This window comes from Hydra viridissima, unplaced genomic scaffold (assembly GCF_058129835.1).
Source record: "Hydra viridissima isolate aposymbiotic clone 2 unplaced genomic scaffold, HvirCarnegie_v1 scaffold_1, whole genome shotgun sequence".
Lineage (NCBI taxonomy): Eukaryota > Metazoa > Cnidaria > Hydrozoa > Anthoathecata > Hydridae > Hydra > Hydra viridissima.
In genome coordinates, this window is record NW_028324300.1 from 19742932 (window position 1) to 19762482 (window position 19551).

At 30.2% G+C, this 19551-nt stretch overlaps 3 protein-coding genes across 6 annotated transcripts in view; 2 read left to right on the top strand and 1 right to left on the bottom strand.

Moving 5' to 3' along the window:
* Positions 1-19551, top strand: part of LOC149893772 (LIM zinc-binding domain-containing Nebulette-like) — a 320034-nt gene that overhangs the window by 262523 nt on the left and 37960 nt on the right. The window lies entirely within an intron of this gene.
* LOC149893786 (NACHT, LRR and PYD domains-containing protein 12-like) overlaps positions 6721-19551 on the bottom strand; it is a 28923-nt gene continuing 16092 nt past the window's right edge. Inside the window, exons 8-9 of one of the 4 annotated variants that reach the window (XR_016449078.1) lie at positions 7660-7809; positions 6721-7380 (exon numbers count right to left, since the gene is read on the bottom strand). Coding sequence is in view for 3 of the 4 variants with exons in the window: in XM_090076385.1 (XP_089932511.1) it covers positions 7217-7380; positions 14406-14465 (224 nt within the window). In the remaining variant the exon portion in view is untranslated. Of the gene's footprint in view, positions 7381-7659; positions 7810-14405; positions 14466-18033; positions 18686-19551 lie in introns of those variants that run through there. The other 3 variants (XM_090076385.1, XM_090076386.1, XM_090076387.1) reach the window with 3 other exon arrangements.
* On the top strand, positions 8239-12507 carry LOC149893787 (uncharacterized). Its single transcript, XM_090076440.1, has one exon. The coding sequence runs from the start codon at positions 8711-8713 to the stop codon at positions 9068-9070; it is 360 nt and encodes a 119-aa protein (XP_089932566.1). The 5' UTR covers positions 8239-8710; the 3' UTR covers positions 9071-12507.

The window sequence follows — 19551 nt, forward strand, 5'->3', positions numbered from 1 at the left end:
AAAAAATCAAAACCACCTTTTAGTGCATCTTCTCTAAGGCTAACCCGAGAAAACGATTCCGAGACGCAGACCCTTAGTTGTGACTCAACTATTTCTTGTTTCAGTAAAACCTCTGTACTTTATAGTCAATACTAAAATTGATAATGAAACACATTGGACTGTATATACATCTTGATTAAAAATTAATGAAATCATACAATTGAAAAAGTTAATTTAAAGTATAGTAGATGATAAGTAACTTTTATTTAGGAATGGATGCAAAATTAGTGAATATTTTAAAAGATAAAGTGGCATCAGAATGGAAAATATTTGCACGTGGCACTGGTTTTGATGATGTGGACGTTGTTATTGATCAAATAAATCATGATGTGGATGTTTATCAATTTGATCATGATGACTTGAAAAGAGAAAAGTATAAAATTGAAGTTTTCTTAAGGAAGCTTTATGAACAGCATCCAAATGATTACAGAATTTGCATTCAAAATTCTCTTAAAGTTATGAAAAGAAATGATGTTTTACAAAATATATCCTTCTTAGGTGAGTTTCTTGAAGTTTTTGGGTATTATAGGCTTCAGATAATTAAAAGTTGGATAAGAATTTTTTAAAAAGTTGTTCTTAAGTAATTGAATTTTTAAAATAATTTTTTAAAATAATTAACCTAAGTATATATATATATATATATATATATATATATATATATATATATATATATATATATATATATATATATTTTAAATGACGACATCTTGTATGAGAGTTGAATAAATTTAATATATGAACTTCAATAAATACGAATTCTCTCAATACTAATTTTTTATTTTATCTAAGAAATTTTCGCTAGATTATTGATACTAGCATCTTCAGCTTTAATTACAAATATTATTAAATTAAATTACAAACAAACATTAACGGTAATGTCACTTTTTAATGGCTTCTTTAAACTTCGCTTTAGTTTGGCTTCTTTAATATTTCGTAGGTATAAAAAGTATGGCGTCCAGAATTGCGTTTTTACATATTGACCGTCATCTAAATTCATACCTCCATTTTTAGGTCCGCATTTGTTGAACTGAATTTCGATTGCCTCTCGAACTTTTCTTTCAAATTTTTTGGGTTCTACTTTTAGCGTCTTTACTTGATCCCATTTTATATTACCTGAACATTTAATTTTATGATGGCCAATTGCATATTGTTCTAATTTTTCTTCAAAAACATTTTTTTGGTGTTGTTTCGTTCTTGTTGCTATTTTCATTTTTGTTTCACCGATGTATTTTTGTTTACACTCGCATTCTATTAGGTATACTCCGGGATGGCTATTTGATGGTAGTTTTGTTTTGTTGCGCGAAGTTAGTAAAGATTTAAGATTTGCACTGGATTTAAAGACTGCCCTGTAACCTGCTTTCCTAAAGATTTTTCGAAGTTTTGGTGATAATACTGGTATCCACGGTAGTGATATAGTTGGCATAGTTGCTTTGTTGTTAGATAAAACTATTTCATTATTTGAGTGTCGTTTTTTTATAACAATATTTGCAAGGTCTTGTAATTTCTTCTTTTCGTATCCATTTTCAGCAAACACATTTATTAGGAAATCGATTTCTTTATTTAAAAATTTTTCAGAGCAAATTGATAAAGCTCTATGAATAAATCCTTTAAATATTCCTTCTAAGATTTTTGGATCGTGGTTTGAATTGGGCTTAACCTGAATATTTGTTATTGCTTTTTTTCGATGTATGTTAAAATCATATTTACCTTTTTGATTATATGTTATTTGGATGTCTAAAAAATTTAATCTTTTGTTTTCATCTTCCAATTCAATTGTGTATTTGATGGCATGATGTTGACTGTTTAATATTTGTTGAAAACGGATGGCATTATCTTTATTTGTAAATCTTGCGTGGCTATCATCTACGTACCTGAAAAACGATTTTATTTCTAACGGTGGATTAGAATGAAGCGTAATATTGATTGCTTTATTTTCAAAAAATTGCAGGAAACCTTCCGCAAGTACTACCATGAGTGAAAGTCCTATTGGACCTGAATCTAAAAGTTCATGAATTTCTTCATTCCATAAAAAATAACATTTATATAAACACAGTTCTATTAGTGATTTTATTTCTGAAACGCTTAGTTTTGTTAGTTTATTTAAATTTGGGAAGTGCTCTAACATATCAAGAAGAATTTTTGTAGCCTCTCCCAGAGGAATTGATGGATATAAATTGACAACGTCATAAGATACTTGTATTTCATCATTTGATATATTCCAAAGTTTAGCTGTTTTTACAAAAGTTGACGAACTTTTTAACTTTGTTATGTTTTTATCTAAGATTGGTAAAAATATATTTACTAGATATTGTGCAATATTTACTAAATATTATGCAAGCGCTCTAACCAGTGCGCCACGGCGCACTTATGCAAGCGCTTGCATAATAAGCAAGGAGCTCCAGGATCAATACGAGCTTTGGACAAATTTTCGTGTCACGGTAAGGAAGGAGGCGTGAACTTCCTAGTTAAATGCACTTCCGCGGTGTGCCCTATGATAAGATCGTTGGATCTTCTTGGGGGCACCTAAAAATAATTAAAAAAAAAAAAAAAAAATTGTGATATTCCATAACTTGGTGTCCCGATGGTTGAAACTACTAATCGCATAGGGTATGATTTTTCCGGTTTGTGCGCTTTAATTACACCATACATACGTGGCGGTACTGGGTCGCTTGGGTAAAGACTTTCATATTCTTTTTTGGTAAATTGCCCTTTTTTATTCAATTTTGATAGGTAAGTTCTAATTTTATTAGCAAATGTAATGGTAGGGTCCTCTTTAATTATCTTTGTTTTGCCAATCTCTTGACGAATTTTTTCAATGGCTTTGTTCGAAAAGTTCGAAAGGCAATCGAAATTCAGTTCAACAAATGCGGACCTAAAAATGGAGGTATGAATTTAGATGACGATCAATATGTAAAAACGCAATTCTGGATGCCATACTTTTTATACCTACGAAATATTAAAGAAGCCCAATTAAAGCGAAGTTTAAAGAAGCCATTAAAAAGTGACATTACCGTTAAAGTTTGTTTGTAATTTAATTAAATAAATATTTGTAATTAAAGTTGAAGATGCTTGTATCAATAATCTAGCGAAAATTTCTTAGATAAAATAAAAAATTAGTATTGAGAGAATTCGTATTTATTGAAGTTCATATATTAAATTTATTCAACTCAAATAAAAAGCAAAATACTTGTCCGTACATTAATGAAAAATCCTTATTTTTCATTAATGTACGGACAATTATTTTGCCCACTGTATATATATATATATATATATATATATATATATATATATATATATATATATATATATATATATATATATATATATATATATACATACATAAAGCATAAGTGGTTTTCACAGGCTTCTACTGAAACCAGTTTAATTCCATTGAGAAAATTCTGCAGAGATCTCAATAAGTGATAGTCAGAGGGTGCTACGTCTGGACTATACGGTGGATGCAATAACATTTCCCATTCGATCTTTTGCATTAAACTTACCAAAACGAAAGCGAGAAAACCATTTCTGTGAAGCAGATTTTGATAAAACAGCTTTCACCGTACGCAATACAAATTTTTTCGCAAACAGGAGCAATAGCCCATCCCTTACTTTTCAAAAATCGCCGTTTTTTACCATAAACACAACTTTCTATTATATTAAGGCTCCAAGAATTTTTTTACTTAAAGGTATATAAATGTTGAATCTATTTTAAAAAAACTTATAATATAAATCTTCATTTGTAAAAATGGACTTCATTGTTTCATTTTCTAGACGAAAAAATTAACTTGTGGCGAAAATAAAGTTCTTGCGGACGCAACAAAAAAAACCGCTGACCACTTCTTGATAAAATTAAAACATTTTTTAATAAACGCAAAACAAAGTTTTAGAAAGTTAAATCAGGTTGAAAACACTAATGGTTTGAAAACAAGAAAAAAGGTAAGCACATCTATGTTTGATTTAATTGGTAATTTATACAACTTTTTAAAATAAATGTTTTAGCATTTTCTTATTATCATAAGAAATGTTTTAATAATATAAATATTAATGTTTTCTTATAAAAAAAAAAATTACTGAAGAATTAGTAAATGAGTTGTCTTCAGTTCAGAAATATCCCTATAAACAATTCCAGAAAGTAATTACAGGAACTCATGGCTGAAAGTTTGGTAAACCAAAAACAAGGCAATACATTCCATTTAAGGTGGCTCAATAAAAGTTCTTCCTTATTTTCATTGTGAGTATGTAAAACGTGGATCATATGGAGAGAAGCTGAAAAACTTAGACTTATTAGTTAAGTTTATTGTTTCCCCATGCAGTTGCAAAGTGTAGGATAGTTGGATAGAGGGACACAACACATCTTGAACCAACTCACCCTTATAAAACTTCAAGATGAAAATGCACATAATATTATTGAAAAATATGTGAGAACTTCAGCATGGCATTCTCATTCTAAAATCTCATTACAAAGATTACTTTGCAGCCAAAACAACGATTGAAAGGGAATTTGCGGTTAATGATTTTCTGAAAACTATAAAAGATCAAAATGAGAAGCCTCCCAGATAATAGCTCCCAGAGCATACAAGATTCCTAACTTAAACTTGCATTTAACCACATAAACTAACCTTAAAACATGGAAAAAAGCCTAAACCTGTCAAATGAATAACAGTGATCTAAAAAAATACCTGGAGCGTTCTATGGTATTAAAAAATTTCCCTGAACACACACAAGGAGTTGAGAGGGTAGTTAAGGAGGTAAAATTAATTTTCCTTATGCTCAACAATACATTTTAATAAAAATTTAAGAAATATTTACTGCTATAAAATAGTTTTTAACCAATCAGGTTTTTTTAGGTAACTGTAGCTTCTGAAACAGTCTTTAGTTTTGAAAGAAAAATAGTTTTGTCCGAGCAAGAGCAGAAAATAGAGCAAAAATAATGTCTCTTTTTAATAGCAAGAACGACCTCTATCCATTTTTGCATTCATTTTTGTCATTTTTAGTGTCTACAATAGAACAAGTTAGAGAAATTAAATTATAAAATTATATGGAGATATTAGTTTCATTTTTGTTTGTTAAATTTTTTAACTTTGATATCGTATTGTAGAATAAGCATTTTATGAAACCTGGCACTTATACATGGGATATGAAGGGGGGTTTATGCATCTCTCCAATTTTTCAAAAAAAATCCATATTTATTTACATTCAATCAAGTGAAAAAAAAAATCGTTTTTTATACCATATGTATAAGATTGTTTTACACATTTTAAACTTCGCTCCCCCCTCCCCATTTGAGTTAATATTTGCGAAAATTAAGGTCTATTTTTGCAAATGTTCATTTTACTTTGATAAATTTTAATATCCGGAAGTTCAAAAACTTGTGGTGCGAACATAGAAACTCGCCAGTGGCCGCCGTTTTTTATTTTCGGAGGTCAATCATTCTTTTCTCAATACGATCAAACTTCAAGAACGATAATTTTTCAAAAAAAGTGTGAGAAAATAATTTTTATATGGGACTTGGTCGAAAAATCGGCGAACACTTGGTTCTTTACCCTATCTGTCAATAACGATATTAAACAAAATAATGAGACAGCGAAAACGAATAGTAGACCAACAAAATGTAGAAAATGGAGGTCTTTCTCAAATGCGCCACATTATCAAGACAAAGTAAGCAGTGAAAACTTTATTCTGAGAGTTTCTTCACTCGACAAATTTTAAAGTTTAATGAATATCGATCTAATTTATGAAAGAACCAAGAAAAAAAGATAATGATTTTTGAAGACATAGTTCTAGAAAGGGGGCAGTTAGGGGTCAAGGCAGTTAGGTTAACTCTGACTACCGTAACTTTTTTCAAATCATCCTCATTTAACATCATTCTCATCATCCTAAAAATAAAAAAGATTGTGCCCATGCCTCTTAGAGAGCTATCTTAACAAAGAAAATTTTTTCAAAGTTTTTTTCTCAAGGTCATTTTAATTGCTATGGAAACGATAAGTGTAAATAAATCAAAGTCACATGAAAAATGAAATCAGCCAACATAAATGATTGCGGTTGAAAAAAATTTGATTTGAAAACAACCGAAAGTTCTTCGAAACAAAACACAAACCTAATATCTTTATAAAAATTAAACAACTTTATTTACAAAAAAAACTTTTTTGAACTGCCTTCTTCCTTCGGGAAAAAAAATGTCCGCCGTTCGAAGCTTTTAAAAAATTCGCTAGAATTTTGTTTTTCGATTTTCCAAGTTCCAATTTTTTTATTTTTTATTTTTTTTATTAGTTTCAAAAAAAAATTCCGTTCTAAAAAATGATCGAATCTCATCTTAAAAACTCGAATATTTTTTTTCATAGCTGTTACCATTGACAACAACAGAAAAATAACCTAATTTTTTTATATTTCCATTATTATTACATTAAATAATTATCATTTTATTATATTTCCGTGATTTTTTGCAGTATTTAAAAAACTTCCTTAAGTTTTAATAAACAACAAATATTCGCAACAAAAACTCCAAATAAAAATGAAAATCTTTCCAACTTTTTCCACGTTTTATGTTTTAAAAGAAAATCGTTTCTTTTTTCTTTTTAAATTACTTAATATTTCATTTCATAAATAATTTTTGCATTATTTATACATTTTACATATTTATTTAACATATTAAAAATGTTTAAACGATCAAAAGTATTTCGTATCACTTCAACTTTTTCAACTCTTTGATGTTATAAATACTTTCTTGTATTACATTTATAGATTTTACATATTTACATTTGTATTTATTTTTTATTTAAAATATTAAACATTTTTCGTGTTTCTTACTTTAAACTCTTTGATGTTATCAAAATCTTTTCCACGGTACTTGATTACCAACTGCTTGAAGTTCGAACCACGAAGCCATTCACAAATGTCGTCGATGAAGTTCGTGTCATCGTGAAGTTCAAGATGTAATTCTTTAGCGAGTCGAATCCACGGGAGGACGAAACCTTCGAAATCGTATTTTGATACGAAAATATATCTGATGTTTATATACAACCATTCAATTTTATGTGTGGGTGTCCATTCATCGATCTTCACTGGATAATCTAACCAGACATCACGAACGTTGGTCGAACATAAAATGATAAGTTTTTTCTCATCCTCAGATAAAATCTTTTTCCAAACACGTAATTCATTCAACTTGCATCCTGCGTCAAAAAAATTTCTCCATGAAATATTTCTCATGTGAAACTTCATGAGCAGTTTTTCCGTCGTTTATAAAAATTTTCCATTTTCGTTCATCGATTGATCTTTTCATGTCCTCTTTAATCGACGCCTGCGCTTCAAAGAAGCATTCCATGAACATCTTGTGTTCATCTGAAGAATAATGATAACATATTAATATTATTATTAATATTTATTTATTTGCAACAACAATTATTCAAGAAAACCAAATTTGAACACAATATCGTGTTAAATAAATATAAAACGGATATTATTTTCTTTATAAAAAAGATCAAAGCAGTTCAAATGATCACAAATTAGTTCAAAAAATATTTTTTATTTGCTAAATATTTTTTATTTGCTAAATATTTATAAAGAAATTAAATAATTTACGAAATACAAAATTAAAATATTTATTGAAACTTGTCATACGCCGTTTTCAAACTTTGGTTGTGCTCCAACTAATAGAAATACGATAAACAATTCAGCCAATCAGAAGCTTGACCAAAAGCATTAAAACAGCGCTCAACTTTATTTAAGAGTCGCGTGAGATTTTTGATACAAAAATAGTTTATTTTCAAACTAAAATAAAAACATTTTCGGTTTCTATTTCTTTGCTGAAGCAACGAAAAATATTTTAAAGTATTATAAAAAAGTAAACTAAAAGTCAATGTCAATTTAAAGCGGTATTAGTCGAATAAAATTGTCAAAACGGTTGGAAATTATATTTTAAAAGTTTCACACGAAAAGTACCGTATAAGGAGCCATTTCTTTTAGAGACATCTTTTTTTAAACTTTCAAACTTGTTTTGAAGAGAAAAAATTATCAAAAAACCATTTTAATATCACCAAAAAAACTAAAACTTTTTAAATTTATAGGGTAAGGTTAATAATATTGTACCGATGCCTATATTACACTTTTAACATAACTTGTTATTTTTACAAACCACAAGAAATTTTTTAATTTAGTTTTTATCTTTGCTGATTGAAATTAAGTAGTCAACTGTTTTTTTTTTTGTCATCCAACTGCATTAAGGCGAGAGTAAGCTTTTGTTGGTTTGTTATTGGAGATTTCTTATTTTAGGGATTTATGGCTAAGCGTATTTCACTAAAGAAAGTAGAAGATATGATTTGTTCAGTGTATTTATGTTAAAGCATAATTTATCTAAATTCAAAATAAATACCTAGAATTAAAAATACCTTATTTTTAGTTGTCAAATTTTTTATTAAATGAATGTCAGATTAGTTGCGTAAATTGTACCTCAAGGCATATCCTAAATTGTACCAAGGACGTATTAATAGATGGACGTTCAACGCATTGTTTCATAAAAAAGATATGCGTGTTACGGTATTGTTTAGATAACAAAACCGAAACAATAGGTGATAATTGCGAAACCAGGGAGTATTTTTTATTTTATTCGACGTCGGAAAAAGATCCAATATAAATATTTAAAAAAATATTTTTCTGAGCAGCGATACATAAAATGAGTATGACAGAAAACTTTGCTATTAATCAAGAAGATTATTCTTTTTTGCTTAAAAATATTGATAACGAAATTGAAATAGTTGTGGATGATTTTATTGAGATAGATCTTGAAGAGTTAGCAGACTTGTTATCAGAGGATTTTGGATTGGAGCTCATACCACCAGCAATTCCTACAGAGAAGCTGATTGCAGAAAAAGAAACCAAAATGCTGAAAAAAATAGAAGAACGCTTAATAACTAAATCTACCTGTCCGAAATGTCACAATAAATATCTTAGAGAATCGAATTTTAAAAAGCATGAAAAGAAATGTTACATTAGTACTAAAGGTGTGTTTATACCCACATGTTATGGAACTTAACGTCTTAAGTGGTGCTATTTTATATTTGCGATCACTCCTAGATTATAAAAATATTTCAATAACTCTTAACTTTGATTTTAGAAATTATTCAAAACTATAAATTGTTGTAATGTTCTATTGAACTTCCATGTAGAAAAATGCAAGTTGTCTTTATTACATTTATTACATATACTGGTGTAAGAAAATGTGCACAGTTAAAAAATGGCTAGTTAAAGGTAATAGATGATTGACTTTCTTTACTCTTTAACCTGCATTCTATTATACACAAGTTAGTACGGTAGATGGTACTAAAATAACAACAGACTTCTGACCATGTTAATGAACAATCTTTATTTCTAATAACTTTAAAGTTTTCAACTGTATTGCCTTCTTTTGTTTCAATTATTCCAACATCCTCATTTGATGTGCTTCGGAAATTTTAAAATCAGAAAATTTACTTCTGATTAGAAAAAAAGATAGTGGAAGTCATTATTACCTTTACCGATGTTTATGCATGAAATGTTGGAGAATATAATATTAGCAGATTGAAGATTTAGTTGATCTGGAAGAGATTTGTTAATATTAATGGATAATGGCACTTCACGATTTTAAACAATTAGTCTCCACATGCCATTTGATTGGTGATAACTATTGATTTTAACTATTACAAAATAATTTTTGTTATTTTTATTGTAACAGTCAAAACCATGTTTTGATGCAAATGCTTTTAACTGTTGATGAATACTTATCGCATGTATTTTTTTTTATTTCTTCCAACTCTTGTGAGTGTGTTACATACATAACAGCTTTCTGTGTGTTCAGAAAAAGTGAAGAATTTATCATTCCTCTCAACTTCAAAGCCTTTTTTTTAATTTTAAATCTAACCTGTATAAGACCATATAACATGATTTGCATAAATATTCAGGATGAACTTTTTGATAATCTGAGGTTATATCCAGCTTGTAAAAACTAAGAGTTGTTTGTTTAAAGATAACAACAGGTTTTATTTGGTAGTAACTATCCGGTTTTATTATGCAGCCACACTTTCTACATAAACGTTTTAATGACTCCTCATGAAGACTCATTATTTATCCAGTAACGAGATAATAGATAGGAATATAAGATTACTTCTTTTGATATATCTAGAAAAGGTTAAAAATAAGGTTGTACATCATTTGTAGAAGGCTCAAGAATATGCAACGAAAGGTATGATCTTATCATTTTTATTATCATATGCTGTTACTATTAGTAACAACAATAATAATAAAAATAATAAGATCATTATAAGTTAAAGTAGGTTTACATGACTGATTGCTTAAAAATGCTCACTAAAAATACTTATACTTAATATTTCTAATAATACTTAATATTTCTTTCCAACTTCTGAAATCAATAGTTTTTTATGAACTTCAACCTTTTCATGCTCCGATTATTTTCCCATAACTAACATAACCCATAAAAAATTATCTACAAAATGACAGTGGTACTATGAAATGTTAAAGTAGACTTTTTCTACAGCCTTTTTCAACTCTCCTTTAGAAAATATTGTTTTCAATCGGTTAGAATGCACTATTTGCATTGGGGAAGCTTAGTTTAATTTGTTGTTATAAAACAACCCAGCGCATGAAAGAGTTAAGATGATTTTAGTTATAATACATTTAGACGAAATGCGATTTAGGTATCGAAAATAAGAAAATTTATAATTAGGACGAAAAAAAAAAAAATCACAAACTCAAGAGAAAAAAAAAGCGAGGCAAATAAGTTGGACATTTCCGACAAAAATAAGAAATACTCTCTGATTTGAACCTTAAATTGGGAAGCATAATCTGAGAGTGGGGTGAAAAGAACACTAAAAATATCTTTTTCGACCTTTAAACTATGTCATAGCAGCTTCAATTTAATAAGGAAAATTTGTTTCACTTTACTCTATCCATTCTAGTAAACCATACACAGATTTTTTGCAAAAGCCTAGTTTTAGACGTCAAAGTTTAAACAGTTAAATTTTTATTAAGCAAAGTTCATAGCTCAAATCAACCTTTTTCAGATTTGTGAACTATTCTTGATTAATATTTTTGTCTTTTATAACCATAAGCTTCAGTAAATGCGTAATTATAATGGGTTTACTGAGGGTGGTTTTTTGACGGAAATTTGACGGGTAGCAGTCGGAATATCTGTATCATGAATTTAGAAAACTGACGGTAACACACAGTTTTTGGCTGATTGGCGGCACTTTTGATCTATAACAATGCGTTGAACGTCCATCTATTAATACGTCCTTGATTGTGCCGACGCAACCATTCTGGCCGCTAAAAAACGCGTGTAAAGTTTAACAAATTCCTTTTGAGATTTCAATTACAGAAATATGCATACTTACAATACGAACTTCACCACTTAAACAAAAAAAGAAAAATTTCAGTATTACTCTTGTATTGACAAGTAGTCCTTAAAAAGATGCACTCTCTTGTTCAGTTTTACCAATATGTCAAGGCTGGTGTCATGTTGACTGTGCAGGTGTTAATAAAAAACAGACACAATATATCTGAAACTTTTTCCAAAAATAAAGTTTTTACGTATTTTATTTTACAATGATTAGTGTGGCTGTTTTTAAAACAGATATAGTATATATTGTTTTACATTATCTAGTATATATATCTTTAATACCTACCTTCCTCCTCTATTCTAAACCATTGGTAAACAAACAATTTAAATAAAAATTGTACCATGTGGTGATAACTGTTTTCGGCATTTTCCAGAAGAAAAAAAATTCAAGTTGCATAGAGTTTATTAAATAAAAAACTTCATTTCATTATATTATGGGCAGTTATAAAAACCATTCGTTTTAATCAGTTCTTTTCATCCCTTAAATCTAAAATCATAAAATATTTGCAAAGATGTAAAGTAATTGAAATCAAGAAAGTGGTACAATATTGGATTGCAATAGTACAATTAAGGATCTAGTTTCCTTAATTGTACTCTTAGCGCTATTTTTTTAGTTTGATTCTTCGAGACTTAACGCTTTTTAAATTTTGAGTTTTTTTAACATCTTTACATCAAACAATCACTAAATTATGAAATCTAATTGAAAATCCATATTTCCACTCAGTAGTTTGCCTACATGTTTTAATTTTGTCTTAGGGGCTACAATATTGGCAACCTTACTCTAACTAAAATCATTGTATTAATTGAACTTGTTAACGCTTTTTCCCTAAAAACTTAACTAAAAGAAATATATTCTGCTCAAAACTGATTTTAACAACTACTTAACAACAAAATCTTAAACACTTAATTGTTTCACGTCGTTCGTTCAAAAATTACTTTAAACAAGAAAATGAAAATAGAAGTTTGCGATTTTCACCAATGAAACAATTCCTGCGGCGATGTTCTCACTTAAAAAACGTCGATTCGCTCACAGAGTTGTTTGAAAACTCAATCAGTGTGAGGGTTTAGTTGTAATTGAAAACTCGAACGTCGAATGCAGAATAAGAATTTGCAATTGTTCTCTTTGCTCTATTTGTCATGGTACGCTTTAAATATTCTAAGTTCTCCTGAGAATCTCTATATTCTTAATACTCTCAGTTCTCCTGAGAATATTTAGAGCATCTCAAGACAATTCTTAAAAGTAAGAACGTGATTGAAGTTTTTAACCTTTTTTTAACAGTTTAAAATCCAAAACAATGCGTAGAAATGAGGGATTAAAAATATTCTCTGAGACATAAAAAATAGATTTTCACGCTGCTGCTACTAAAGGTCAAGAAATATGAAAAGATCCTTTTAGCTCTTTGCAGCCACACCCCACTGATCTCTATAATAACTGGATAGCGCAACTCCGAGCAAAACTTCTTATTTTTTGACGCCAAAATCGCCAGATTGGAAAGCCCCAAAAATTTTAATCCCGTAAGCGTTAAGTTCTGTTTTTCGGCTTAACGCTTTATCGCTTTATCGCACATATCAGATTTCATTGTTCTGGGGCTTTCCAATATGGCAATTTGGCGTCAATTTGATATTAGAGATGCGCTATCCAGTTATTATAGAGATCAGTGCCACACCCTAATATTTCTTCTGAAAGACCCAACATCGAGTAACAATCTGATTAACAAAGCAATAACAAAAAGTCGCCAAAAAATCTTTTTGAAATTTCTAAAAAATGGAATTCAATTTTCGCTTACACCACTCATATATTTAATATAAAAAAGATTTCTCAAAGTATCATTAAAACTTACATTTTAAATGATTTTTTCCATTTCTCTTTTCTTAGGATAAAAAAACACATTTTCGTCAGGTTTTGAAGGCCGAAAAGTTTTATGAGGGGGCTTGTGTTAACGATAGAGGTGGAAACCAATTAAGTACATATAGAACTGAATTTCTTGATATACAAATAAGGTGTAAACGAACGAGTCATTTATCGTAGGGTGCAAACTGTTTTAGTCCGTTATATTTATTGCGCTGTCACCAGGTTGCTTTGTTACCTGATCTTTCATTTCCTTCTGACTTTTTAGAAGTTTTGTTATAAACAACTCACAAAAATGTTGAAAACCATGCTGTTAATAATTCCAAAAAACAGCGCCTACAAACTGAGAGTGCAAAAGTAACAGCGATGAGCTTTCATTAAGCGGTAAAGTTTTTTTTTTAGAAAGAAATTGCTTTCAAGAGAATAAATAAAAAGAGACCAGGCTTAAAAGAGAAGAAAGAGATAGGGGAACATGAGGCAAGATGATGAACATTTTGAAAAGCACTTATATCTTATTCAATAACTGTTTCAATAAGTAAAACTTTATCAAAAAGTGGAAAAAAAATTATTATGCGTCACATATGTATAAAAATAACCCATATAAAAATTAAAGATAGCCTGGAAAAAACTCATTAACCAAAATTACCTCAAATTATCCTCTTGCCCCGTATGCGGTGCAAGATGGCGAGTTTAAAAAAAGTAAATTCCATTACACCATTACCTTCTCAAATAACACGATATCATAAATTCTAGTTAATAAGATACGTAATACAAACGGTTATGTAATTTTTTAAACAATTAAACTATATATTTATATAGGGCTATGCAAAAAAAAGTCTATTAATCAGTTCAAAGCAAATTCCAATACAACAAAATAAAGCAAATGCAAAACAAAATATAAAGCAATCTAATAATAACTAAGCTACACAAAAGTTATTACAGTACAGGTTTATATTAAAACATGTACTTTGGCGAAACGACAAACGAGTCATCTTGCCCCGTTCATCTTGCCCCTAGGCTACTTAATCTTCAAAATGACTCAGGACTCTACATAAATAAGTCATCATGACTTAATACTACTTGTGTGGCTTCCAAATTGAACAAACTGAATGAGAAATTTTTGCTTACCTTTGGCTGGTGATGTAATGATGAGATAAATCAAATACAAGTGGATAAATTTTTTTTCCCCTTAATATAGGAAAAAACTTTTTAATAATTATCTTTGATTACGAAAATAATATTTATAAAGAAAGCATAAATAAATCTAGTAGATGTAATCTACTTCCCTCTCAGCTACAGTCAGATTTCATATTTAGTTGAGTTTTGAAGATAACAAAATGTTTTTATCTTGCCCCATTCGTCATCTTACCCCATGTTCTCCTTCTACCCTATCTTATCTATTTTAACCTAATATACTTTTTGCTTTCTGTTAGCAATGTTCAAAATCGAACATTTTTTGTAGCTAATACTTTATGAACTTAAAGCCAAGGTGAATGCAGCGATTAAATGTCAACATTTGATGTTTAACTTAAAGTGTTATTACGGTTGTAATAGCTTTTAGTGCTTGCTTATAGCTGCGATTTTACTAACACAATTTGTTTTTATAACTTTATAAAGTCAATGTCAGCAGGTCGACATCAGCCAAACATATTCTCAGAGCAAAAACTCATACTTAGCATTTGTTTTCGTTCAATAAAGCAAGATCAACTCAAAAGTGCTGAGGATGATCAGAGTCTTGAAGTGCTGCATTCATTTTAGTGATACTCATGAATAAGTTTGTAACTTCATATATTCGCTTTGTTCCAGTTTAAAAAATGCTTACAGAGTTGTTTGAAAACTCATCCAGAGTGAGTTTAGTTGTAATTGAACACTCGAACGTGGATTGTGGAACGACAGTTTGCAATCTTTCTCTTCGCTCTATTTGTCACGGTACGCTTTATATTAGGGTGTATCGAAAAGCAACTTTTTTTTAATTTGAAATTGTAATAGAGCGGAAAAGTTGCATAATGCTATAAAAAGTAATTGTGCCAAATTTTTTTGTATATTTTTTATGTCTTCAGTTCGCGCTAGGGTTTTATTTTTCTTACAAAAACACGTTTTCTGACCTTTTTTATAAAATAAAAATAACAAACTCTATGCATATGCTAAAGTTGTATTAGAGTTTAAGCATTACACAATGATCAGGTTAGAAATGGTTACAATTTTTAAGAAAATATTTTAATGTCTTCAGTTGCCGCTAGAGGGCTGAGTTTTTAAGAAAAAACACTGTTTAATGAGTTTCTGGCAAACAAGCTCTGCAATCCATAATGTACAATTAAAGTTATGTGGAAAATATTTTTGAAAAATGTTTAAAGTTTAGCTGTAATAAAGTTCAACTATCTAATCCATTTGGATCTGTCTCATATTGACTTTTTGTGTTGAATAAAGGTATTATTTTTTGCGATGCAAGTCTTGCACGAATGAAGCCGTCTCTTTTAGCCAAACCGCAAACCTGATCTGAAGCTTCGGTTACAAGTTTGATGCATCTCTCTACTACTTGAGTATGGCATGGAAAATGCTGCACATCTGGAAGATAAACATTTGTTAACATTTCAATTAGATTTTCATCTGAAATGTGAGTAGTAATCAGAGGTTCATTTAGTTCACATTTTTTCTAATCAATTAGATCTACATAGTCTTTTGCTTCAAAATTGATTTCTGGTATAGAGAATTTTCGGACTTTGTTTGTTTTCACCGATCTTGCTTTCATTATCAGTTGTAATGCCAATTTCCTCACATTTGGGCGAGTATCCGATATCATAGCAAGAAGCAAGTTTTCTGGATGCGCAAAAAAACCGTTCCTTTGTATAACTGGATCGATGATACTTTTTATTTCACTGGCATACCAGGATAAATTGATGGTTAGCCATATATGTCTAACACCTTCCGTGCACGAGGGATTACATCTTATATTGAACCACATTTGGCAGTAAACTTTAATAACAAACTCAACTATTTCTCTCAGCCTGTGTGACGGTTCGCTACATCCAACATAATACCTCAATATTCTGTTTGCAGTGGTCACCCACCTGGCATGGTTAAGTTTTCCAGAATTTCGGTTAGCCAAAGCGTTTGGACAATAACCTGTAGATATTGCTTTGCAAATATCAAGTAAGTATTTTTGGTCAGAACTAAGAGATTTTTTGTCTATTTTTGGCAATGTGCCACTGACAGGAATGTAGTTGACTATTGACAAGGTCTTACACAATTTAATTTCTCTTCCGATTGGTCCAGACCATCCGTTAGGTCCTTATGCAGGTCCGTCTAGTTTTTGAATTAGATGCCGTAGAGGCAGTTTATTAGCATGTATTTGACAGATAAACCAGTGGACAGGTCTTTTTAGTTCTATGTCGAACAAAGGAATAACACCATTAAGAAATCCGGTATTGACAGCTGTCCCGTCACAACCCATGGCAACTAACTTAGATGTATCAATGTTGTTTTGAGTTAAAAATGTTTTTATACTTGACTTAATGCTGTATCCATGCCCTGATGCAGTCTCTATATGCCCTAGATACTTTGAACCTGGTTCCTGTACTAAAACTACATTTTCTTCTTTTATAGTTTTTTGTATATTTTTCTCCTTGTTTGTATCAATTTCTAATCTTATATCTTTTCTTCCATCAAAATACAAACCTTCTAACATTTGAATATTTTCATGGTCTAAATGTTGCATTTTAAGTCTGTTTTTCTTTCGTTCTCTTTGAATCTTGTTTTTATCAATTACTTTAGATTTGTCTCCTTTTGAAATTATGTTCATATCTTCCAGCACAGCACACGCTATAAATGCTGCACCTCTGCTTGAAACACCTACTCTTTGGTGCCTAACAGAAGGGGGGGGGGGGGGGTTTGGAATAAGCGGGGGTTGGAATTATCACTAAAACTTAATAAGCAGGGGGGCTGGAATAAGCGGAAGTGGGGGTGGGGGAGGGGGTTGGAAAATTTCGAGTTTTTTTAAATACTTAAAGCAATAACTAAGTAATGTTTTTGTTAATTACTAACATATATATTAGTGTCTGAAAACAAGTAAATATATAATAAAGAATTACTAAAGTCCAAAGAAGAAATATCAACAGAAGTCCAGTTCAAATAAGTTTCTCTCTTTACATATTTTGTAAAATATCAAATATGTTACCCTCGTCCTCTTGCTCAACATCGGTATTATGAGCCTCTTTTATTCGTTTATTGACGCTTTTTCGAGCCTCGTAAAAAGCTGATTTCATTTTTTTTAGATGTGGCTTGAAAATAATACTAGTTTCATTTTCCTCAAACACCTTCTGCAGTGCATCTAAAAACGTTGCGTCCTTATTAATCAATGGATCATCTGAAACATTTGTCAGTGATAGAATGGTATTGTCTTGTCTTGGATGGAATTTTTTCTAAAATTTAATAGCCGGGGGGTAGGGGGGGGGGGGGGGGTAGGAATAAGAATTTCTTGGGTGGAAAATTTTTGAAAAATTAATTAGCGGGAGGGGACGTCTATTAGGTACCAAAGAGTACTCTATCGCAGGCTTGTGCTAAGGATAGTAACGGTGATCTCATTTGTTCAGTTTTATCTTTTCCGTTCCATTTTCGCTTGCGGCTTTCAGCTGTGTCTAAATAATCAGCTTCTGAAAAAGTCAGTATTCCAAATCAGTGTCATCAGAGTCAGAATCTTGAGATATAGAATAAAAAATTGAATTCTGAATGCGGCTTGATGATATTGCTTGAGCTTTAATACCTGTAATAGCTAAAGACCCATCAACACAGATGGGTTAGACAGTAAGGGGCTGTTTACTCTGTTTTTTCTTGCTTCTTTTCGCCGTAATCTTAAAGTACTTTGAATATCGAGTCTTTCCATATACATAATTCTCATAAATCTCTGATCGCTGAGAAAATCATGTTCTTTCTCTGGTACCTTCTTTACTTTTTCACAGATGCATTTAGAAAAATCAAGGCATTTGCATGCTGCAACGTCAAATAAAGTATTTTCTGCATGCTTTTGAAATGTTATTATTTTGGACTTTAACTTGTCTGTTTGTTTTGCTTTGTTAACGGACTTCATAATATTTCTATACTTTTGATTGTAATCAAGAAACATTTTTACAATGCGTTTATGAGACACAGTAGGTATCGATGCTTTTCTCCGCAAATTTTCTATTTTGTGCGCCAAATTTTCCGATATTTCTTTCAAAGAAGGTTGTTTTCCACCACTTTCCACTCTCATTTTCTGCATTGAGAAAAGACAACTTAGCATGACATGTCTGTATGTTGGCAAGACATTTTCACGTAAGTCTGCTGGTGAACCGAAGATAGGACAAGAAGACTTTTTTCTTGTTGTTATTGCAGCAGAAGACATTTTTGCCATTAAAATTTTCTTTGATTTCAATCTATTTTAATAATAAACAGATGTAAATCAATTATAAAATAAATTATAACCTGTTCTATTTACACTTTATCTAATTAAAATTACTTTGTTTTAAGTAAAAATTGTATTTTTTCTTAAAAACTCAACTATGTAGATCTAATTGATTAGAAAAAATGTGAACTAAATGAACCTCTGATTACTACTCACATTTCAGATGAAAATCTAATTGAAATGTTAACAAATGTTTATCTTCCAGATGTGCAGCATTTTCCATGCCATACTCAAGTAGTAGAGAGATGCATCAAACTTGTAACCGAAGCTTCAGATCAGGTTTGCGGTTTGGCTAAAAGAGACGGCTTCATTCGTGCAAGACTTGCATCGCAAAAAATAATACCTTCATTCAACACAAAAAGTCAATATGAGACAGATCCAAATGGATTAGATAGTTGAACTTTATTACAGCTAAACTTTAAACATTTTTCAAAAATATTTTCCACATAACTTTAATTGTACATTATGGATTGCAGAGCTTGTTTGCCAGAAACTCGTTAAACAGTGTTTTTTCTTAAAAACTCAGCCCTCTAGCGGCAACTGAAGACATTAAAATATTTTCTTAAAAATTGTAACCATTTCTAACCTGATCATTGTGTAATGCTTAAACTCTAATACAACTTTAGCATATGCATAGAGTTTGTTATTTTTATTTTATAAAAAAGGTCAGAAAACGTGTTTTTGTAAGAAAAATAAAACCCTAGCGCGAACTGAAGACATAAAAAATATACAAAAAAATTTGGCACAATTACTTTTTATAGCATTATGCAACTTTTCCGCTCTATTACAATTTCAAATTAAAAAAAAGTTGCTTTTCGATACACCTTAATACATAAT

Bases quoted from the DNA above. Each gene is read 5' to 3' on its own strand.
- LOC149893787 (XM_090076440.1), top strand. From the start codon at position 8,711: ATGAGTATGACAGAAAACTTTGCTATTAATCAAGAAGATTATTCTTTT.